The sequence below is a fragment of the Harpegnathos saltator genome, unplaced genomic scaffold (genome assembly GCF_003227715.2).
Source record: "Harpegnathos saltator strain DR-91 unplaced genomic scaffold, Hsal_v8.6 scaffold240, whole genome shotgun sequence".
Lineage (NCBI taxonomy): Eukaryota > Metazoa > Arthropoda > Insecta > Hymenoptera > Formicidae > Harpegnathos > Harpegnathos saltator.
The window spans coordinates 330,117-354,713 of NW_020230029.1; the positions used below are offsets into that span (position 1 = coordinate 330,117).

Genomic DNA, 24,597 nt, shown 5'->3' on the forward strand with positions numbered 1-24,597 from the left:
AACTTCGATATCTCCTAAACGGTTAGAGATACAGGCTTCGGACAGGTACCAAATTAAAGCCCTTTCAAAACCCTACATTTTGACTACATGTACGACTCTCTACTCCCAGTAGAAGCGGAGATATCGACGGATGAAGGCTGGATATCGACGGAGAAAGGTTGGAAAACTTTAACCTTCGATATCTCCTAAACGGTTAGAGATACAGGCTTCGGACAGGTACCAAATTAAAGCCCTTTCAAAACCCTACATTTGGACTACATGGACGACCCTCTACTCCCAATAGAAGCGGAGATATCGACGGATGAAGGCTGGATATCGACGGAGAAAGGTTGGAAAACTTTAACCTTCGATATCTCCTAAACGGTTAGAGATACAGGCTTCGGACAGGTACCAAATTAAAGCCCTTTCAAAACCCTACATTTTGGACTACATGGACGACTCTCTACTCCCAGTAGAAGCGGAGATATCGTCGGAGAAAGCTTGGAAAACTTTAACCTTCGATATCTCCTAAACGGTTAGAGATACAGACCTGGTTCTGGCACCAAATTAAAGTCCTCTCAAAACCCTACATTTTGCCGTAAGTGACAACTCTCTACTCCCAGTAGAAGCGGAGATATCAACGGAGAAAGCTTGGAAAACTTTAACCTTCGATATCTCCTAAACGGTTAGAGATACAGGCCTGGTTCTGGCACCAAATTAAAGTCCTCCCAAAACCCTACATTTTGCCGTAAGTGACGACTCTCTACTCCCAGTAGAAGCGGAGATAAAAAATATAAAATATAATCTTCATGATATTAATCATATACAATCTCAATTCTTATTTTTTTTGTGCATGTTAACATGTTAATTCATGTTACAAATGCATAACAATGCGCGAGACCGTGCTTGTCAAGTACGCTATTATGGTTGTAGCACGGACATAAACTGTCTGAAAGTGGATGTAGCACGGACAGCCACCAGATGCAGGTTTTACCGTCGAGACCTAAAAGTGGATGTAGCATCGTAGTTCCCCTCTCAAATTGGATGCAGATAGCGCCCATTCCCAGTGCTAAAAATCGGTGTCGCCGAAAACGCCGTGTTGGCCGCTCTCATCTTCCTCTCTGCTCAAGGTCATTCTACAATACGTGTCGTAAGTTGTAAGCCATAAGAACTGACCAATTACAGCCGATTATTTTTGTAATAATCGACTGTGATTCGCCAATTCTTGCGGCTTACAACTTACGACACGTATTGTAGAATGACTTTCATTCTTCTCGAGTCGAGATGCGTTCCGAAAATTGCAAGAAAACGGGCACATACTATTATGTCCGCGAGTGTACCGTGTGCTGTTCGCTGTATAGATTTTCAGTACTGGCAGTAAATTTCGGAACGCAGCCTATATGTGTAAACGGGGCTTTAGCTAATATTCGCAATGGTGAGCAGTGCTGCGTTCCGATATTCACTGCCAGTACTGAAAATATATACTTTATGTCACATATATTATAGATTTTCAGTACTGGCAATGAATATCGGAATGCAGCCCAGTGCTGCAAGATCGGGAGAATTTCCCACGCTACAGCGCATGCCTGAAGTAACGTAGAGCTACACACAGGGTTGTTAAACTTCCATGTAAAATTTCTGACCAGTGTTTTAACGCCATCTAAAAGATGACCCCGAATAATATATGAACTACGTAGCAAAGTAACTTACCGATCGATAAAGATGAGCTCTTATTCGTTTTAGTATATTTAATTTTATATTTAAATTTCAATCAATTTATTGGATTTGGAACAAAATGAATAACTAAAAAGCAATTTTAAAAAAATAAACAATTTAAAACAATGTATACTCAATCTTTATTTTATTCTTTTTCACTGTTTTTTTTTGCATATTTTGTTGATATTCGCATTGCTGCTTTATACATATAATTATCGCTATCTGTTGTTATCTTTTTACATAAAATGTTGTTGATATGTGTACACCAAGCATCTATACTTGTATTATGTATAAACAATACAGGAACCGCAACATTTAATAAAACACGTTTATGCAAACATGGACTATAGTCTTCTAGACGAAAATGTTTATGGCACACTTTATTTTTTTGTATCTCATTGCTTGGATAATTTTCTAAATGTTTCAATTTCAAACTTTGTACTCATTTTGAGCATCTTTCAGGATCTTTGGGAAATCGATGTGAAGGCACTTCTTTCCCAGACTTGCATCCAGGAACACAACATGTCCTCCCCATATCTATGCTCAAATATCTTAGAGGGACGTTCTTTTAAAATCTATGACGCAACGTACGCTGAAAACATTTTCGATGCTACAAATAAAAAGTAACGTAACAAATACTTACGTCTAAATAACAAGCGTGTTAATATGTCTTTACCTTCCGTATATATGGTAGTTTGGAGCGAGCGACGATGACCACACAAAAAAAATTCCTTTAATTACAAGAAGTGTTAAACAACGTTCAAATATTTATTGTAGAAATATAGTTGGCTGCGTTCAGCGAACATAAGTAACATATACACGCACCAGTCTTATAACAGACGCCATATTGAATTTTTGGCATCGTAGTTCACATTTCCTGGGGGCTATCTTTTAGATGGCGTTAAAACACTGGTCAGAGTTTTCCCATAAGAGTTTATCAAGCCTGGCTACACATATGTCAAAACTTACTGACGGTTTAAAGCGCGTGACAGAAGTTCCACGGCGGATCCTTTCTATTCTCCTTACAATTCCTTCATATTTTCTTTCAGGCGAGGGATCTTACGCCCGTATTAAGCTAAGACTCCATACATGCGGTGAGCTGCGGCAAATGCTGCGATGACCAATCAGGAAGGAGGCGCAAGTCCGGTTGCGGCAAGCTCCGGCATGCGTCTGTCTCCTGATTGGTCACCGCAGCCGTTTGCCGGAGCTCACCGCATGCATGGAGTCTTACGCTTAGACTATAGATTGAAAATTACAAGTGGACCAACTTAAATAACCAAGATTTAGATTACCTGATTTATCCGATTGCAATTTTCAATCCATAGTATCATCACCATATCGTTAAATACCTTTAAATTAATACGGTACTGGGACTCCCACAGCGTTTGCTCAATGCGCATGCCTGGAAATTCTCCGGTCTCGCAGCACTGATGGTGAGTTTTTGCGTTTGGCGGCATTCATAGAATGATCAAATGTTGGTTAGATTTTGATGGAATTTTCCGAATCTCGCGAATAATTATTATATATTGTGTACAATATTTTGTGTCTCCTTGTTCGATAAATTATTGAAATTACGTTTTTCTGCGAATGTGTTAATATCGATGTCTGTTGAGATATAATTGCGAATATGTCGCGAATTTCGGAGAGAATACGTCAGATTTTAAGCTCTCGTGACAGTACGAAAGTGACTGACCAAAAGGTAATTATTGTCATTATGTGATCGTATAGTGATGAATTATTATTAAAATGTTTACGTTACAATCAAAAAATTGTGAAAATGATATGTTAAATTTTTATTAAAGAAGACCACTTGAAATTTATTAAAAGTTGTATAGTTCTTAGAGAATATAGTTGATCTAGATCTATTCTGTATATTAAAATGTTGCATATTCTTATAATATTTTATTAAGTTAATTGTAATTATTTTTTCATGGAAACTTTTTTAGAAATGTGTAACCCAACTGTTGGATCTATATCAGAATGAAGATGCTCTTAAAGAGATATGTCAACATACAGAACAAGGAACTTGTAAATTTGTCAATTGGTGTTATATTATACATACTGCTCATAAGCTGGCTCTTAATGTAAGTTAAAGTATTTAAGAAATAGTATGTATATCTATTTGCAATTTAAATGATTGATTTAATATCATAAAATGAATAACTTTTGAATATAAAATAAAGGAAGCTGAGAGACCTGGTAAGGAGACAGTTTCCAAAAGCAATGAGAGACAATCTATCAGTAGACTAATCATCAATACTGTACGGCAATCTTATGAGAAATCTACCAAATTTTTGAAAAGTAGTGAGATAGTTCCTTTGATACTGCAAATATTAGATTCTGACCTATATATACACTATCAGGACACATATTTAGGAATATTGGTCAAATATATATTGCCTAAGAATATAAAACATAGTGATATCACAGCAAAACAATGGAGAGAATTATTTATGGTTTGTGGAAAACTGTATAAAAAGATATATCTGAAGAAACATATTGTGTTGGATGCGTTGCGGATGATTGTGGAGTATTCTTTCTCACATGCTAACTTGCTTCCTGATGTAAAGAATTCTCTGTTGTTTCTAGGTATAATAATTTTTCTCTGAGGAGTTTCTTATTTTTATATTAATATAATTTGATAGGAAATAATATTTAATCTTTTAGAGGACATCCTGGAGGATATAAAAACAAATAATGAGCAGTTGATTGAATCTTTTTACAAACTTGCTAATAGCATATGTAGACAAATTGCAACAGAATCCAGAATTACATTATGCAAGTTTAGTGAGACTATATTAATGGATGTGATACATTTGAACAGCTCTGAAGAGAAATATAGATTGCTGCTGATTTTCATGCAGATTCATCACCCAGAGGGTATTTCCAAATGCAATGATGGTGCTTATGCTTACGATTGGAGTAAATGGAAGAATTTACTGGGAAGTATGTGCCTGCTCATCCAAGAAAATTGTAAATTGGATGTACAGTGGCGTGTTTTCATCCAGTTTGCCAGTGAAGGTATTTGCAGCAAAACAATATATTATTATAATATATATAACAATATAACAATATTTTATTTGCATATATTCGTATCATCGTCATCAATACCATAAACATATGTAATCCTCAGTTGTGAAACAGATGATAGACAATGTGGGTAGTGTCGCTTTTTCCCCTGATGCGAATTATAATGATTCGCATTTTCAACCGACCAAACGTAGGCGAATACTTAAGAAGATAGACAATATTGTTGAGTTAATAACGGAAAGTAGTCCCGAGGAAGTATGGTCCTGGATAAAAATTTCAATGGAAACTTTGAAGAAATACCCACAGTGCTTAAAACTGCAGGATCTCGCGCCTTTATTGCAATATTTGACGGAGCTTGCTCAATCCTTATCACGAACAACCGATGCAATCGAGTCCGTTATGGATAACTTATATAGATTAGCTGCTGTGCTTATGGAAAATGAAATGTTTATTGGAGAGATACAGGATGCTATGCTACATTGGAGCAAGATTTGGGACATGTTATTAAGGTATATAGGCTTCCTGTTTCGTTAACGACAAGTTTTCTATTGCAATTTCTTATATTTATTGTTTCCAATAAATTTAGTATTAAGTTTTTTTATTCTATTCGTTTTCTTTAACAACCAACAATAACGTTGCCAAGTCTGAATAGAAATTTATAGGAAGGCCATTATTTCAGATCTTTGGGGGCGAACCAGAATGAAGAATCGGGTCACGCGTTAGTTCGCTGTTTCATAAAGCATAACAAAATGTCGAACGCAAATGCCCTCCTCAGATTATATCTGACTAAAGCGATTCGCTGGTCACCGAAGAGCGTGCATACATTGCTGCTACTGTGCAAGCGCGTCTCGTTGCCGGAGGGTGCATCTGCGTCAGTTCTTGATCCGTCGCCTTCGTCAACGCCGGTTTGCGACAGAACTCGCCTGCTAGAATGGTTATTAAATGCACCCTGGCAGAGGCTAGCAGGCCGATTGCCCGTTGATGATATTTGTGTTCTCTCTGTGAACCTCGTCTTGAGTTCTCGTTGTCGACAGAATATCAGGATAGATCTCATACCGAACTGGGGAAACCCGAAATGTCTGCAAAATCAGGAAGAAGCATGTAGAGCCATGCCGGGGGACTTTCATTTGACGGATCTTTCACGACTTTGCTATTCATCTTTGGCTTTCAAAGCAGAGTTGGTAGCATGTACGAAAAACAAACACGTTGAAGCAGATTCCAGAACGAGTTCCGGCCCTATCTCTTACGTGCAAGAGACACTCAGTTTCTTGAAGCAGCGATTGAATAATTTTCTCCAAGAAGAAGGTTCCAATGACGAGGTCTACGTCATGCTGATGAAGCTCGCCTTCTTATCCAAATTATTATCTATTTTGATACAATTGGGCGTTTTGACAGAGGACATCACTGATTGCCCACTAATTGATACGCTGGAGAAATATCTAACGAACAGTTTAGCAGTCTTAGCAAATGTCAATTGCAAGTGCAAATCCATGTACTTACTGAACGTGATTAAGGCGTTAAGCGTACTTTATGGAGGCGCTTACGATGCGAACATCGCTAAGATAATCGTCTCGGCATCTACAGTTGACGTGTTGAAGAATATATTCGACTTGTTGAATGTTAATGACACCGACATAACCGATTATCAACGTGGCTCTGATTATTATGAGGAACCTGGCACGTACCACGAGAGACGTAGACGTTCTAATTCGGAGATCTCGTCGCCGTTGATTTCGTTTGGCCTTCCTCGCGAGGGAATGATCCGCCTGCGAGTAATCGAGGCTTTAACGTCTTTCTGCACGTTGCATGTCGGTAAGGATAGATCCGCACTACAAACGAAGATGATGAAGTTGCTATTCGCACAACAAGACTGCACGAGCCCCGTGGAACTTAGAATGTCCTTGACAATCTTGGAGTCGCTTGCCGGACATAACCAGAGCGATATCCAGCAGGAATACGCGGATGCGCCGTTGGACTTTCTGCTGAAGGTCTGTCAGAAGAATCCTAAAGATGAGGAATCGTTGCGCAGGCTACTGAACCTTCTGCCGTTCTTCTTTGAATACGCGATGAAGTATCGTTACTCGCCGAGGAGGTTTATCGAGACATTGTCGACGTTCTACAAATACATTCATAAGCAAAACTGCGGCATACCAGTGCATGTCGACTACATGAAATGTGTCTGCAGCGTCATACGTATCGATCCGGACTTCTTGTGGAGCGCGGACTCTTCCGAGGACATCACATTGATGCTGGATAGCGTTCTTGACTATATCGGCCACTCGTTATTTGTATTACGAACGCAGGCAGTACGATGCTTGCAAGAGCTCTTGTCCTTTAAAAACATCGCATACACGTGGAAAAAGTGGATGTTTGTGAAGGTGGAGGAAACGATACTCAAGTTGCTTAACATGGACGAAGATTCGAGCTCGAATTCACAAAGGTATGAATATGAATATAATATGAATGCGAACGTTGACACTCGTAAATATTTATTCATTAAGTGTTCGTTTATTGCTTGATTCGCATTTTTATTGAATAGCTACTTAAAGATGTGTCAGCAAGAAGACGAGAAGGAAACCAGAATGGCTACTTCATTGATAGCTTTGGCCTCTATGGTGTGCGCTAGCGGAGTTCTCCAGAGCCGTGCCTTAAACACCATGCTACAGTTAACGGTGAATAGAGAAGTGAAGCCGCAAAAAGTGCAGAAAGTCCTTCTGACAGCTACTCAACAAACTATGTACGACTCACTGATCGAAAATAATCTAAACTACTTGTTAACATCTTGGCTCGATGCAAAGTATTCATTACAGAAGTTTCCGTGGATGCTCACAGGTAACGATCTCAAATCAAGTAACCAAAAGCCAAGCATAATATTGCAAACGAAGCATGGTTTTCAACAGGATGTGAGACTTCAGCTGAGTTCTTCAAGAAACACATCAACCATATAGTTCCACTTGTTTTCCGTACTTCGGGTCTCAGCGAAGCTGTGTCTTTTTGTATCAACGCTGACATAGCATTCGCTGACGTTTTCGTGGATGTTTTTCCGTCCTGTTTCGTTTGGATGATATCTCGCGTGTACAATCAAACCTCAGTCGATAGAATTATTACCCAGACGCTAAAGAAACTGGAGAAAAATACGGATGAATTTGCGTCGATATGCAATTTCACTCAACTATTAACCGACCGACTGAAGGACGTTCTCGTGGAGCTGGTGCAACGGTTGCATGACGAAACACACTTTGAACGTATGTTCTCATTGAACGTAGCATCCTTGCCAGAGAATGATCCGCCACATTTCTCCACGGCTATGGTGGATCAGTGCTTCAGCCACCTTGAGCAAAATTATCTGATGAAGCCTTTGACGCGCGTGTTGATAGAGAAGCAACCAGCAGCGCTGCAGAGAATATTGTTGCAGCTGGCAAGCGCCGTACATTCAGCATGTTCCAACGAGAGTAGGCTGAAAAGGTTGCATCAGTACGCATATTTCTGCCACAGGTTGATGCAAGATCTCCGAGAACCATATTTCGACGATATGGCCGCATTCTTGGTCAGGGACGTATGTTACAGTCTGTTACACTTTACGAGGATCAACGAGACCTTATCTGCGATGTGTTGTATATTCCTTGACTTGTTTCTGAGACAAGCATTGCCAACAAGGGCCATAGAAGTCCAGGATGTTCTCAGGTTCATTATAGCGAATCTAATCGGCCTAGCACAGAATGCGAGCAGCGCCGAGGTCGCTCTGAATTTGCTCCAGTTTCTTATAATGGAGCAGAAGGATATTTTACACGAGTCCATCGCAAAACTCAGTTCCTTCCCAAATCTTGAGATTTTCCGGAAGGTGAGAGAAGCTCACAAAGCTGTCAAGTACGCGGATGGGGCGGTGTGTCTTGAGGAAGAATTAGAGCGTTTTCTTGATGCTATGAGTGATGAAAACGCCGAATGCACGCTGGAAGATCTCGCGAATTTGACACAACAGCTGTCGACACGGAAGAAAGAACTGAAAGAACTGCATCGGAAGCTGGAGAGACCATATCCTGAGGATGGTGTCAATATCTTGCACCAAATAATATTTAAGTAAGCATTTTATTTCAACTGCCATTTAATTTTCTTTATCTTGTATCCTTATCTGACATTGTATCTATTTGAAATTTAGTAATCGTAAAAACGCGGGAAGAATGACGGAAGTAAGTAAAAATCTACACGAATATAATGCTATAATTATTTCTTTAAGATTTATTTTATATAAACTAATTTTTCGTAGATTGGTATTATTAAATTTGACAGAAGTTGAAAAATGAATTTAAAAATCATCTCAGGGCATTTGTCTTTGATTTTGTATTTCATTTTATTTTTTGTAATTCTCTCTTTACAAACATCCATAAAACATATAAAAAATTTATTTTTCAGACTAATAAAGTTGACAGAATCATCTAATATGCGCATTTCGATCGAAGCCACGAAGTGTCTCGGCGAATTCGGCCCTATGGATTCCACAGTGGCTTTACGCCCATCTGAAAGTCTGGTGCGCGAAGTGGACCATGTGATAGAAGTTTTGACATATCGATCTGTCACAATGTTAACGAGCTTTTTAGTGGAGAATGCAGTAAACTTACGCAAGGTTTCTCTTTAATTGAAATGCAAGGAATAAATTATCATTACATCAATAAACTATACTTATTTCAGGTCAGCGCCGATGCTCTTTATATAGTATTCTCAACCGTCTATGGTCAAAAACTATCTGATCCTAAGTACATACAAAATCTGTCGTACATTCATGACAAGTACGCTTCTCTAAAAATAGACTATATCCGTCCGTTCATTCAAGAGAAACGTGCCGTCGCGAAGAAATCCTTCTCCGTGAACATTGCGAAATTTCGAACTATTATGAATCCGAAGAACATACTGTGGACCATCAAGAATAATGATAATTATGCCGAATGGATTGTCAAGATTACTTGCAGTGTCGCTGAATGCTTTACGGATTCTTATCTGGAGAGTTTCCTGTCAGTCTGTTGGCTTAGCATCAAATTCTGTGAGCTTATCCTGCCAAGGATCATCTTCCTCATTATCCAACGATGTGAGAGTTCCATCGACGCCTTGTGCGACTGTATTAATCAGTTTTTTAGGTATTGTATAGTTGTTATGTTAGTTGTGAAATGTTAATATCTAAATTAGTTAAATGTTAATATCTACAATAGTACATACAATGTTATTTTCTAAATTTAATGATTTAAATATATTTTAGAGATATAAAAATGAGCTTAATATTGCCAGGTATCACTTCGCGATCGATCACGAAGCCCAAGGCGCGACGTCGTCGCCGTCGTTCGCTCGTGGCAACTGCGATCGCAACATCGTGCGCCGTATGTTGGACGTGATGAACTACGTGCGAACGCAATTGCCGGATATGGCTCTGAAGATCGACTATATCTACCTTGCACGCGCGGCGCATGAATGCTCCGCATACTACACGGCATTGTTGTTCGCGCAGTTAGCTTGCGAATCATTTTCCACGGATTACCCCAACTTCAGCAGCGACCCAAAGATTGATTACATTTATGAACATCAGCCGCAATTCGGTCGAGTGTTGCAGGATATTATGCAGGACACGTATCTGAATATAAGCGACCCCGATGCGATTTGTGCCGGTTCGTCATATCTAGTCGACCATAACTCCAGGGTACAGTACTATGCGCGCACAGACAGCTGGGACAAAGTCATGCTGGCACAGGACATTGAGTTGTCTTACGACAATCCATTGGCCGCCAGAGAGATGTCGAATGCATTGCATCGTTCTGGACTGCAATTTCTTCAGTGGCAATTTCTGAACAAAGATCTCGACGAGAAATACGGTTATGAATGCGCCTGGAGGCTCAGCAACTGGGATCTAGTTGTCAACGACACTGCCATGAATTACAATGATTCGCCACTACCACGACTGGAGTCCTTGGAGAACTCATTTCACCAGCAACATTATCATGCCTTGAAATGCTTCCATGAGAATGACCAAAGGGGAATAGAGAAAGCACTCGAAAACGCTCGTAAAAGTGTCATAAGTTTCCTCAGAATCATCAGTTTAGAAAGCAGTAGAACTGTCAACGAGAAACTATCCCAGCTGCGTTTATTGCGCGAGATTGAGCAGCTGAGTTTGACGGATTCGCAGAAATATCCGGAAGTACTACAACGCTGGGATGAGCACGAAATCCCGACCGGTCAATTCGAATACATGGAACCAATTTTGCAACAGCGTATTATCATGTTTCGAATCAAGGAATCTCTGAAAACGGATATGAACATGCAGGAGGCGTTCTTCACGACCTGTCTGAGCTTGGCGATGGTCGCCAAAAGTCAGGGAAATTTTCCGGTAGCTGCGAGAGCGCTCGGCACCTTAGCGAAATACCAAGATCTGTCTGAAGATCTCCAAAACCAATTACTCTTTCAGGAATCTCTCCTAGCATGGATGACGCGCGACCAGAAAATAGCACGTCGTTTGTTACGTAATCTGATCGAGAAGAGGAATATGAATCTTAATTTAAAGGCGAAAGCTCTTCGGGTTTACGGCGATTGGATGGCGGAAACCAAGTCGGAGAACCCGCAGGCAGTGATACAGAAATATTACCTAGAGTCAATTAAAACTAGCAAGGCTATCGATGAACAGACGCCTGATGTTATTAAAAACTTGAACGACACACAGGTAAAAACTAATGTACAATGTATGAACTTTATAATTACATTGATGATACATGTAGAGAACATGAAGAAACATAATAATATAGTGAAGCTATATACTTCTGACGAATTATATATTAATGATGATATATATTATATTATAATATAATATATATATTATAATATAAAATATAATTATAATAACATAAAGTATAGTTATTCTTTTAGTCCTTTTAGTTCTTATAGATAAATATACAAATAATATATAAATAAATATTTAATTGATGTGAATCTGCAATAAAATACATAACATTAATATGTATTTTATTGCAGGTTGCGCTAGCGCGTTTTGCAGACGCGCAATATGAGCAGATCAGCGAATACATGAAGTCTTCGACCTACGAATCTCTTAAGGAATACGCTCGCACTGCAATTAAAGTGGATACAACACAGATGACAAAGAACCAAGATCTCAAGCGCGCTGTGATGATCAACCAGAAACAGTCGACAAACGACGCGGCGGAGTTGGAGAGTATCGAGCAGGAAAAGCGCAACTATCTGTCGCAGGCGTTAAAGTATTATCTTAGGACTCTGCAACGTAGCGAAGAGCATAATCTTCTCATCTTTCGTCTGGTATCACTATGGCTAGATAACATGTTCGACGAGGAAGTGAACGAATTCCTAAACGAGCTCGACACTGTGCCATCCTTCAAATTTGTTCCGCTAGTGCCGCAATTAGCCGCTCACATCAGCAACGATCTAAAGAGTGGCTTTTCCGCAAAGATTTTCAACATTCTCCTGCGTTGTGCTCAGGAACACCCGTATCATACACTACCGGTGGTGTTGGCTCTGAAAAACTTACACAGCGATAGTGAATTTGACTCGAATACAGCTGCGAAGAAGGAAGAACGCCGTGTGTTAGGTGCTAAAAAGCTTCTCAAACAATTGACTGACTCCACTGACTCCACTGTATCGAAAATTATTCACGAAATGGAGAATTTGTCGAGGGCCTTGGTGAGTTTGGCATATTGGCAACCCAACAAGGGTAATGCTCACCCTGGAAAGCCCTACCAGATACCGCGGGACCAGCCGATATTCAAGGTATTTTTAATTTTAATATTGTTAAGGTATTTATAATTTTAAAAATTGCCTAAAAAAATAGAATGAATTGATCTCTGATATTAAATAACTATTTTCTAGATTAAGAACTTGAATAACGTTCTCTTACCTACTCTGAGCTTACTCGTAAAACCATCCGGTAATTATACCAACGTAGTCGGTGTGAAATCATATCACGAGACCTGCGAGTTTGTCGGTGGCGTTACTGCTCCGAAAAAAATGATCTGCGTTGGCACCGACGGCATAAAACGCCGACAGCTAGTTAAGGGCAAAGATGACCTCAGACAAGACGCAGTGATGCAACAGGTATTCACTGTGATAAATACGCTGTTGAGAACATGCAAGGAAACGAAACGGCGAAATCTGCGGATTAGAACGTACAAAGTGATACCTCTAACGCAAAGATCCGGCGTATTGGAATGGTGCGACAATACAGTACCGATCACGACGACCTTAGTAGGCAGTATAAACATGCCCGGCTTGCACAAGAAGTATTATCCGCACGACATGACCGCGGAAACGGCGAGGAACAAATTGAAAAACGTTGCACAAGAATCGAACGAGGTGACCAAAGAACAATATTCTTAGGAAAGAACAATAACACCTTAATTATAATTTGTTCTATCATCGTCCTCTTTAATGCTGAGCCAAAAATGATATTTTTTGGCGTTTAAGTTTTACAGTTTTAGTTATACAAGTTACGTCTAGATAATTTTTACAAGTTTTAAGCTCTTGGATTATGTATTTTATATTGTCTCTCGATGTTTAGATAAAGTTGAAAGTATTCCTCGATTGCTGCAAACGTATGAGACCAGCGTTCCAGCATTTTTTCGAAGAGAAATATCTGTCACCTAAGACATGGGTTGAGAGAACCCTCACGTATACACGCAGCGTCGCCACTACATCCATCGCAGGCTATATTTTGGGTTTGGGGGATAGACACTTGAGTAATATTCTTATCGACGAACAGACCGCCGAAGTAGTGCATATTGACTTCGGTGTAGCCTTTGAGCAGGGCAAAGTCTTGCCTATTCCGGAAACTATTCCTTTCAGGTAGAATTACTATTATATGTCAGTCGTAAGTCTGCATAGAAGAGCATCATGTATTACAGTTGTAAAATATTTTTGAAATTGTTAATTCCAAATTTTTTTAACATGTTGACTGCGAAACCTTTTATGTTTTAAATTAATCCAAATATTTTATTTGTATTCGCCAGCATAACGTAATCAGAAACATCATTTGTTCACTTTGTTGTAGACTGACTAGAGATATCGAGGTTGCCATGGGCGCATCCGGCATTGAGGGTACTATGAGACGCAGTTGCGAGGTGACCATGACGATGTTGCGCGATCAAAGACAAATTATCATCACTCTTCTGCAAGTTCTACTTTACGACCCGTTGTTCACATGGGCCATCACGCCGGAGAAAGCTTGCAAGATGCAGAGTGATGTCGTCAAAGGTTTCTCTGAGCGCGGACGTGGTAAGCGAAATTAATTTCTGAATTTTAGAATAGAGTTATTGATATTTTATAGCTGATTGTGTAGCTGATATTACTTCTAATGGAGAGAAATTGATGACTAATTATTACTCTCTTAAGCGCCCGTGGAGACTAATAAAATCGCCAAAAGAGCTCTTTTGAGAATTGAGCAGAAGTTACAGGGGACGGAGGACGGTTTAGTGTCCAGTGTCTCAGGACAGGTGGAAAGGCTTCTGCAAGAAGCGCGGGATCCTGCAAATTTGTGTCGTCTTTATTGCGGTTGGCAACCATATTTGTAAATATTCTGTGTATTTTTATTTTGTATCATTTATTTGTATCATGTATGTAGTTTAATTTATATTGTACATAGTCATTTTTTTGTATATTTAAATAAAATAAAAATACATAAGTATATTGATTATATATTTCATAAGTTACGCTAATTCGAAATTTATCGATATCGATATATGTTTAAGATAAATCGAGAAATCGAAGTCTCAATAATATCGATATATCACGGTTTGCTATCTTATCATATTCATCGATACGTCAATCGAAATCGTTTCATGGCCCGCGAGATACTTTTCTAGTTAATAAATAAACAAATATTACATATTATTAGAAGTCTCTTATTAATATAAAGAGTAACAAATATTGTTGACAGATAACATTGGGTTTCAAGAACAAACGAAAAGAACGTAATCGTGTGTGGTGACTACGTTTCAAACGCCGCGCATGCGCTATGTGCACTACACTAACGCCTCTTCGTAGTTATTCGTGGTGGTCAGTACGTTAACAGCCGTGGTGGTGGTTGATCGTTTATTTAATTTTGCGTGCCATGCCTACCATCGCGTAAACACAGCGTCACAGCGTCACAAACGCAATTCTCTCTCTCTCAACCTGGATACAACGCGGCGTCGCATCTCGCTTCGTAGTGCGCTTTCACGTTCGGATATGCCGTGCGCGTGAAGTCGGCGAGAAGATTAAAATGTCGCAGGCTGACCGAGATCTGCTGACAAACAGGTGAAGATGGAAGATGATGCTGACCTAAGGGAACAATTGTTTCACAACACCGTGCGAGAGAGTATCGTGAGTATTTTTGATCATAACGAACATGGTATAGATCCCACTGTCTCGCGACGTAAGTCTCATGCCTGAGGTTGTAACCTGTAGTATTGTCATACGCAAGAAATTTGATTTCTTGCGTAATAATCGAGTAAAAACGAACATTGAGATTTGAAAGTTGAGTGCCAAATGCTTGCCCGTGATAAAATTATGAATATTCTGTACCGAATCGCGCGAAGGTAAGTTGTAAAATGTAAGATTCAGGACATCGAAGATCTGACGTACGGTCGAGTTTCCCAGCGCCATTCGCTCGCGAAAACGAACCTAATCACGCGCTGTGAGCGGTAACGCCTCGTCGTTGCGGAAAATCTGACGAGTGTCGACGTGGATTTAATCAGCATGTTTATTTATTTTAACGAGAAACGAATAAGTGTTCGTCCTCTGTCAATTGTTGGATACAAAGCGTTGAGATTCTGTGTTTGCGATGTCTCAATGCAACCTTACGTGCGCTTTAATTTCGCGACATATAATTTTGTATGTTTGATAATTTGCAAGGCGATTTAACGTAATTGTTGAAAGAGGGAGAGAAAGAGAGATAAGTCGAACATATGTTGTGTCCTCGTCGTAGTCGGTGTGGTCTTCTCGTGACAAGAGATATGAGACGACGTGCGCAAATAATAGGGCAAATTCCGAAGCTTTCGAGTTTTGTTTATACGAGCGGTTGTTAATTTATAATTTGTCATACCGTCCTTACTTTTGTTCAGTTTATCTACGTATAATATACTTGGATCGGAAGATTAATCGTGATTACGAAATGTAAGACTCTGCTAGAAAGGCGATAAAAAATTTTGCAGGGATCGATATATAATAAATCAGTAATTTATATAATATATTAGTAGCGTAACTATGCTGAATTTGTTGTCAAAATTAAGTGCTATTAAATATTGACTTCAAACATTCAATTTGGAACAACAGATAAATCTAGCAGATATATATTACATACACAAATGCTAAATGTTACGCATTAATTTTGATTTTTCCATGACAAAAATGTTGTGAAAGTTCATTATATTCGTTACAAATAGACAACATCCAATGTTAAATATTTCTGCAAGCAATATCAAAGCAAACGCAAGTACTCGCAAACGCAATAAAGTTGAAAGAAGAACAAGGTCTTATCGTTTATGTCTACGCTTTTATCATTTCCAACAACAGTTGTTTATTTTTAATTGCACGTTACTTCGTACACCGACTAAAAAGTCGGTAGGTCGATATTTCTAGAAAAATTGGAGTAGCCAAAGAATTTTCACAGATGAAAAATCCCACGAAGTTCGAGGACATAGCAGGACTATTTCGAGTTTATTTTCCTTATTTTTAGAAGAGCCAAAATTTCCACATTTTTCGCCTACTGGGCTTCCTGCAATTAAATTCTTGGAAATTGGGTATTTCCATATTTGCGGGATATCCTTGTTTCCTTTCCTCGTTGTCTTCCACAACTTGGAAAATATCCGCAGGAATTTCAAACGCGCGAGACACCGTGACACGCCTCGAGTACGTTCACCTTGCGTTTCGCAAATGCAACCGCGTCGACGTAGGATGCGTTTTTATTAGCGGCAGACGCGGTCTTCGTTTTGCGAATTTCTCGACGCCGCGCTGGGAGAACCGGTCGTCGTCGGCGAGTTGTTGCCGACGACTTCCATCCAACAGCCTCGAACGAAATATCGAAGAGATGTTAGGGACACGAGAGAGAGAGGATCAACCGATTCATCGAGCTCAAAAGTTTTCGCAGTTTTCATTCTCGCCCTTTTGCTATTTATAAATAGAGAATACATGCAGATAGCGCACACATTACATGCTACAAAGGTTGTATACAACATTACGAATATATTTCCCCACGTAGAAACGTTCCTACAGGACAGGGCATTTCTTATGAAATTTTGTGGAAAACACATCAGAGAAGCGCAAGAATGTAGTTACCTAGGATTACAATCAGATGTCCATTATTGACGTTCCTATAGTTAGACTATTATATATTAGTCTAATCTAATTGTGATTTGCAATATCGGTCAAGAACATACGTTTATTAGCTTCTATGTCGGTTTCTTTTCTTCCCATCTCATTCTTTCTCTTTTTCTTTTTTTTGGTATAAGTTAATCCTGGGTCTGTGGACTTTTACCTCTTTGGAAAGTACCGTGAAAGCACGTTCCACTTGTTTCCATGACTTGACTAGTAATCCATCATGATTTAATTGTCCCGTACGGCTTACGTTCCGTTTAATTCTTTTAATCGGTACACGCACGAAGAGGCTATTATCACGCTTAATACACGAGGGAAGAAAGAGATGTTCATTATGAGCAATCTCCTATTGAAATGCACGGGAGAAATTATGCGCGTGTATCAAAGAAAGTTGTTTAAAAATTGTTGAGTTATACGCAAACACGCAAAGGAAATAAAAAATGACGGATCGCAATGTTCAAACTTAAATTTATCTTCCTCTGTTGCAAAGATAAAATATGTCAATTTTAACTACGTTGTATTAATCTTATTATACTAAGTACCAAAAATATCAGTTTCCTCAAAAAAAAATGACTCGGATGAAGTTCGCACACCTCTCGTCACGATAATTACAAACTCTATACGGAAAGTACTTGCGTCCTTCGCGCACCGAGAAGGTTACGTGCGGTAACTTGAGAAAACGAGCAAGGTATTCACAAGTTCGGAAATTAAAGCACAAACTAATGTAACTATAAAACGCATAAGCTAGACTGTCCCGCGCCTCGTCATCGCGTCGGCATTGATACGTTATCAAAAAGATACCGTTACAACTGAGAGCTTCACAAAGCTGACTGCAAAAGCGAGATTGAGAGAAGTCAAGATTCTGAAGAAGTGACGTGTCATTCGGCCAGTTGTGCCGCAGGCGGTTTGATCGATAATAGATGCGAGAAGGTGACGCGAAATAAGAAACTGCGGCAACGTGCTCGGCAAGTCTTCGACCGGGGTCAATGATCAAAAATGATGAACGATAACGGTAATCGCTATCTTCCTCTTTTATCCGCTGCAGAGCGTGGCGTCGCTTGTCGATCGGAGACTTTGCAAGATCATTCGACAATTGGACAACGAGCGAAGAGAGAAGTATCGTAACTATGCCTGCGGTTACAATTATTTTCAGTTATTGTCGCTCTTCAACGCCGACTTTTTTGGTTGGAGGGTAACTGAAAAAAAATATCGTAATCAGCCTGCGACTCTTTTTATCTCTTTAATATTCAGTGATCCCGGTCGATTTCTCTGCGCAAGATTTTAAAACACAACGCGATCAAGAGGTAACAATTTTCTGTAAGCTACTGCATATTTTTCTCCGACATGATTTATTTTTCGATCGTCTTACCTCGATACTTTTGCACAGCATGTAATATTCTAAAAGAGCCGATTTATATAAAACAAGATTGTATGTGTGCGTATGTACAGGTCGCCACATAGAAGAAACGTCAGCGAATTACTTATACAAGATGGAAAATTGCTATGTCTCCAAATCCAATTGATCTTTTGATTCGGTGTATCAACTAAATATCTTGCTTATTTCCGCGAATATTACACCCAAAAAAAGTAATTTCGGAACAAGTGGAATCATCTAAATTTTAGAAAATTTTATTCTTATATATGGCCTCGAGAAGATTCCTCCTAAGATTAAGAGAAAAATATTATAAGCACATTATTCTTAAAGTTAGAGGGATTATATGTTATATGTATAATGCAAATCTTATTGATTTTAAGATAAATTTCGTCTTATACACAGATTATTTAATCTTTTTTTAAGAGGATTATTATTTATACTGTACTTTATTCTTATTGGTTACACTAATTAATTTGAAAAAATTGTTATAATATATAGCAAAAAGTAATATATATATATATATATATATGTACTTCTGGTTCCAGTTCTACAATAAGTAGGCACGAATGAAATAAGATCATCACAAATAAATTTCCAATCAGTTTTGTTATGGACTTCATAGCTGCAAAGATGTTCATCACAATCAATTGTATGAAACATGGTTCAAAGAAAGAATATATTATTCAACTTCTTGCAACAGATTATAAACTGTATTTGACCAAAGATGGGTAAATTATATGCCACAGCAACACACATACCTTTTTTAAAAAGCGTTCCAAATATTCTGACCCATGAGCATATGATTATTTTTTCGTTCGTGTCTGAAAGTAGAACATGATTAAACAAAAGAAACTGACATTCAAATCATCATATTCTTCTTCATATAAGAGGAAGATTAATTGATATAGAGGAAATCCTCTTGAAATAAGAGGAAAACAATTAGAATAATATCTAATAAATTTTAAATGAATGGTTCACTTTAATCGCTTTATCGAAAGAGGAATCCTTTTTCTGTAAAAGGCTTCGTTCAGAATATAAGACTATCAGGGAAAAATCACTCTACAAATAGAATACTTTTTTTTAGGTGCTCCCAAATTCTTCGGCTCTTTTTTTAGATTTGCTCTGTATACAACCGGAGCTTTCGTACATTGTTCTCGCCTCAGACGTTCGTATCTATCCTGCTTCCATCAGTCCTATTCTCAGCTTTCAGCCGGGAAACTTGCCAGTCGCGTGGCCGAGAATGTCGCGCCAGGCACACCCGGCTATTTATCTGTAATTATATGCGCTCCATTATAACGCTGTAGGTGAATTAACATGTCGATTACACGTCCACGGCGACGACGAGGAATATATCACACGTGTGTAAACGCGAGGTAGGGAAGAACGAATGAATGAATAATGAAACGGCTGAATAAGCGCGAAATATCGATCGAAAATAGGTGAATTAATAAATGAAAACTAAAACGCAGTCAGGCTAACGGATAGAGCTTGCAGTTGTTTAGCAATTCGCGATCCTTCATTTATTCATAAGAGCTATTGTCACGACTCGCGAGGTCAATCGCACAAACATCTGGCATTCGTTTGGTTCGCTGCGAACTATTGTCGCAAAAAGAAATTTCGCGATCCTTGGTAAATCCGGCACAAACGAAAAGAAGGACAAAAGGCATTCGTCTCTTGTCAGCGAGACAGATTTGGGGATTACATATTTATCGCTTGCATGAGGCTTCGTTTATGCGACACGCTTGTGTTTTCCGGAATTGTAAGTATTCGGTTAACAAGTCGTAAATGGAATTAACGACGTTTACGTAACGCAAGTGCGACGATATCTCGATGAAGGTTTATTCTAGCGTCGGTCTAGCTGCTGATCATCGCATAGATCGGGAAATTATGTTCTAACTGTAAATGTACCAGAAACATTTTGAAAAGTACCCTCGAGCTTCCTATAAAAATCGACGTGATTAAGCGAGGAGTATTGACGGATGATGCACGCGCTCATTCTCATTGTTGACACGTAATTGCCATTCGCGCGTGCCATTAACGTGTAGTGTATGTTTACAGATATTTTTGCTGCTCTCCCTGCTACTGTACATCACGAGTCACACGCTGATCGAACGTTTCAGACGTCGCGATCGCGAAGACTATCTCTCAGTGGACGAGGATGAAGCTACTGTGTACAAAATCAGCCACAGTTTGTGCACGGTCGCACTGGCGGTGTCTATCGGTGCTACACTCCTTCTTCCGGTGTCGATCGCCAGCAATGAGGTGCTCATCCTCTATCCAAACAGCTACTACGTTAAGTGGCTCAACAGCTCTCTCATCCAAGGTAGAGAGACGCGCAAATCCGATTAAGTCGAATGATTTGTGTTAAAAGGAAAAAAAATATAATTAAGGATAAAAATGCTTTTTCCTTGTTGAGAGATTATCGTACCAACCATCTTATCCTTTTTTTTTTTTTATCACTGACAGGTCTATGGAACCTTGTATTCTTGTTTTCCAATGTATCACTCTTCGTGTTTCTACCTTTCGCCTACCTTTTCACAGAGTCGGAGGGTTTCATGGGCCATAAAAGGGTAAGGCGGGGCCACTCAATAATTCAGTGCAGTGATGCATAACTGCGCCTCTTCCGTTTCGCCTTATTGAAATAATTCTAATCATAGGGCGTGATGGCGAGGGTGTACGAGACACTGACTGTTCTTTTTCTGCTGGGCACTCTCGTATTGGGAATGACGTACGTGCTGTCTGCCCTGCTAGATCATCAAAACTCAAGTTTGCACACATTGCTCAGTAAGTAAAGGCATGTACATGCACGTGTAAATATCTAAAATTATTTTAAGATTCTCAAATTCTTGCTGTGATAAAGAAAATGATAAAGAATAACAGTAACAATAACCGCATAATCTGGATTTTGAGTCGAATCATTTCACGATTGACACAAAAACAAAAAGGCTAGATTTTCTCTTTTAAGAAGGATTGAATTTGCGAATGTTGCAAGGAACTATAACTGCGCAAGTGGAAATTTTAATCAACACTACTTTGTAGATTTATGGAGTTACTATTTGCCTTTCTTGTACTCCTGCGTCTCGTTCGTTGGCGTTGTGATGTTGTTATGTGAGTATTTTCACTGTCACTTGTACAAAGTCTCATATACTTAGTATGGAATAATATACATGTTTCGAGAATTAATTGATTTACTGGTGTTTCTTTACGCAGTATGTACTCCTGTGGGATTTGTGCGACTATTTGGTGTCGTGGGATCCTTTCTGGTTAAGCCTCAATTTCTAAAGAATTTGGACGAGGAGTTCTATGCTTACAGATTGGAGGAAGATTGCATCCGCCGACGGTAAATGTGTCCTCTCTTTTTCGCGTAAATCTCGTCGATTGCGTTGGCTTAGTTTCAATATAACAATTCAGCGTATATATTCAGATTGCAGCATGTAAAAGCGACGGGTAAGTCGTACGTGTCACCGGTGCCGATGTCTCTACCAGGTTGTAGCTCATTAATGGAGGAAGATGAGCCGTTGCTGAGCGTGAATCCAAGTCTGATGTGCCTCAGAAATGGTGCTTTACAAAAAGGCCTTGCCGAGAGGCTAGAAGACATTCAGAGACAGCGACAGCTGTTGGATCGACAGAGGAGCACGTGGTGGGTCAGGCGTACGCTGTTCTATCCGCTGGCGATGTTGACTCTGCTTGTCTTGTCCACCGCCACCGCTCTGTTAGCAGTACAGAATACACTGGAGCTGCTGATAGGCATCAAAGCACTGCCTTTAAGCACTAGAGTATGTATATATGGAATGAAATATTGAGTTCCAAAAACTTTAGTTCAACGAAGTGCTTGCCTATAAAGCAAAATTTTATTGGAAAACGAAGAAAGAATTTAATCTGAAACACAAAAAGGTAAAAGGAGATTTACAATAGTTAACATTTAAATTTTCCATTCCATTATACTTCCCTTTCTACATTCTATCGAAATGAAATTATGACATGTCATTCTAATAAAGACTGAATTCTTTCAATTACGTATATATGTTTCATTTTTTCAATGGTTCACTTGATAATTACCTGATAATTCTTGATATAAAGCCGAGATGTTTTACGCGCAACGTTTAGATATAATCAAACATATGTCGAACATGTGAAATGATAATAATTGAGCAATCGTTGGATTGATAGCAATTTACACTCGGGATCAGTTCATTGTCAAAGCTTGGGCCCATCGGAGCGACGATTGAAGTGGCAGTAATCTTGTATTTGGCCGTGACCAGTGCGATCGGTCTATATGCGCTGCCAGGCGTGAGGAGAGTTCAACCAAAGTTGCATTCAACGCAGCTCACTCATCTCATCGCGAATTGTGCCCTCCTGCTCGTACTCAGCTCAGCATTACCATTGTTATCACGAATATTAGGTAAGTAGTATATTATGATCACTAAAGTCCTTCTCGATTCGTTGTGGATGATTTTCGTCTGCATTTTTGTGCTTTCAGGAATGACAAATTTCGATCTACTTGGTGATTTTGGACGCATTGAGTGGCTAGGTAACTTCAAGCTTGTGTTTCTCTACAATCTGATCTTCGCAACAGCGGCAATCGGCTGCCTGGCCACCAAGTTTAGCGCAACCGTGCGCAAGGAGATCTACGTCCGCTTGAAGAGTAGCCTGTTAGGCATCTTCAAGACAGACGCGAAGAAAGGCTTGTCAGGGATGTTTTCTACAAAGGAAGATTAGACTGATTTAGATTGTAATTATAAGCAGAGAGAAATGAGACGCCGGGACCTTGCGAAAGTTTTCCTGGTTTTTGAAAGATACTTGTAGAAAATTACAAGATATTTCTTAATTCGAGTCAGAAAGCTCTTGTTGTATCTAGAATAGTAATCATAAGCAACTTCGAATCGTGGATCATCGGATGCTCAGTCTTTCATTTTGCTTGATAATTTCTTGAATAATATTTATCATTTCTGGAAATATATTTGTAAGAAAATTCTTTGTCCGCGCGCGCGAATTCTTTAATGAGATAATTATGACATCAGGAATGCTGATTGACTTACAGATTCAGTTCTTGAATCATATTACGTCTCGAAACTAGTTTCAGCTATATCTATAGGTAGAAATACAATTATGTATCAGTCTTGGTCGGTTAAATTCTCATATGATTAAATCGTTTAAACTGTTGGATATTCCCACATTGATTTGTATTTGGTCATATAAATCTAATTTTTTTTTTGAATTTTGAAATTCAGAATCTTGCGACTAAGAAGCTTCATCAGATTTACGATTTATTATGTCTGCGAATCCCTTTTTTTTTTAAATTTGGACTCCCATACATTTAAATTCGGAAGTCCAAGAAGTTATTATTACACTCGACAGCCAACGAAACTTTCGTAAGAGCCTAAAGTTTATCGTTAAAAACGATTGAGCGAATGTTATAGTAATTTTTTGTCTTATAGATATAGCATTAATCGTGACAAGATGACAGCCGATCATCTGTATAAGTTCTGGGATTTTTAATATTTTACATAATGCTATTGATTACATTCAGTTTGATCATATTACGTCTCAACTAGTTCGCTTATCTATAGTGAAATACATTATGTTCAGTCTTGTCGTTAATTCTCATATGATTAAATCGTTTAACTTTGGATTTCCCATTTTTGTATTTGTCATATAAATCTAATTTTTTTTTTGAATTTTGAAATTCAGAATCTTGCGACTAAGAAGCTTCATCAGATTTACGATTTATTATGTCTGCGAATCCCTTTTTTTTTTAAATTTGGACTCCCATACATTTAAATTCGGAAGTCCAAGAAGTTATTATTACACTCGACAGCCAACGAAACTTTCGTAAGAGCCTAAAGTTTATCGTTAAAAACGATTGAGCGAATGTTATAGTAATTTTTTGGTCGTTATGAGATATGAGGCCAGTTAGGATACGTCCGACAAGAATGACAGGGGTCATATTTGTAGCCTTGATATAAATTATTTTTTATTTATTACATTATATTACTTTTATTAGTTGTAAGTATATACTGAACCGAGCTGTGTAATCAGCTCATCGTAGAGCGGATGTAATAGAATTGTAATGAAGTATCAGTTCATATACTGTAGGAAACTTTAAGTACGTATGCGCGATTTTGAATACATGTCTAATAAGCATA

The 24,597-nt window shown here is 38.9% G+C and overlaps 2 protein-coding genes and 2 long non-coding RNA genes across 5 annotated transcripts; 2 read left to right on the plus strand and 2 right to left on the minus strand.

Moving 5' to 3' along the window:
• Positions 1-1,856: 1,856 nt before the first annotated feature.
• LOC112588536 (uncharacterized) lies at positions 1,857-2,630 on the minus strand. The gene is made up of 2 exons (XR_003112907.1): positions 2,372-2,630; positions 1,857-2,287 (listed from the first exon to the last, which is right to left on the minus strand). It is a non-coding gene; the product is annotated as an uncharacterized LOC112588536 (long non-coding RNA).
• A 692-nt stretch (positions 2,631-3,322) lies between these two features.
• On the plus strand, positions 3,323-14,355 carry tefu (Serine/threonine-protein kinase tefu). Its single transcript, XM_011155873.3, has 16 exons — positions 3,323-3,394; positions 3,642-3,779; positions 3,879-4,284; positions 4,363-4,716; positions 4,829-5,234; positions 5,405-7,165; positions 7,265-7,557; positions 7,626-8,802; positions 9,136-9,346; positions 9,412-9,854; positions 10,003-11,422; positions 11,731-12,498; positions 12,598-13,080; positions 13,286-13,569; positions 13,775-13,998; positions 14,116-14,355. The coding sequence occupies exons 1-16, from the start codon at positions 3,323-3,325 to the stop codon at positions 14,292-14,294; spliced, it is 8,619 nt and encodes a 2,872-aa protein (XP_011154175.2). The 3' UTR covers positions 14,295-14,355.
• Positions 14,356-14,766: 411 nt separating this feature from the next.
• On the plus strand, positions 14,767-23,875 carry lili (LMBR1-like protein lilipod). Its single transcript, XM_011155874.2, has 9 exons — positions 14,767-15,084; positions 20,510-20,774; positions 20,918-21,021; positions 21,109-21,235; positions 21,491-21,559; positions 21,662-21,791; positions 21,876-22,227; positions 22,622-22,853; positions 22,932-23,875. The coding sequence occupies exons 1-9, from the start codon at positions 15,025-15,027 to the stop codon at positions 23,168-23,170; spliced, it is 1,578 nt and encodes a 525-aa protein (XP_011154176.1). The 5' UTR covers positions 14,767-15,024; the 3' UTR covers positions 23,171-23,875.
• On the minus strand, positions 19,236-22,700 carry LOC105192022 (uncharacterized). 2 transcript variants are annotated; one of them, XR_850499.2, is made up of 5 exons: positions 22,511-22,700; positions 21,763-22,161; positions 20,983-21,195; positions 19,526-19,721; positions 19,236-19,272 (listed from the first exon to the last, which is right to left on the minus strand). It is a non-coding gene; the product is annotated as an uncharacterized LOC105192022 (long non-coding RNA). The 2 variants fall into 2 exon arrangements; XR_003112906.1 differs by having other exon boundaries at positions 20,983-21,269.
• Positions 23,876-24,597: the final 722 nt, after the last annotated feature.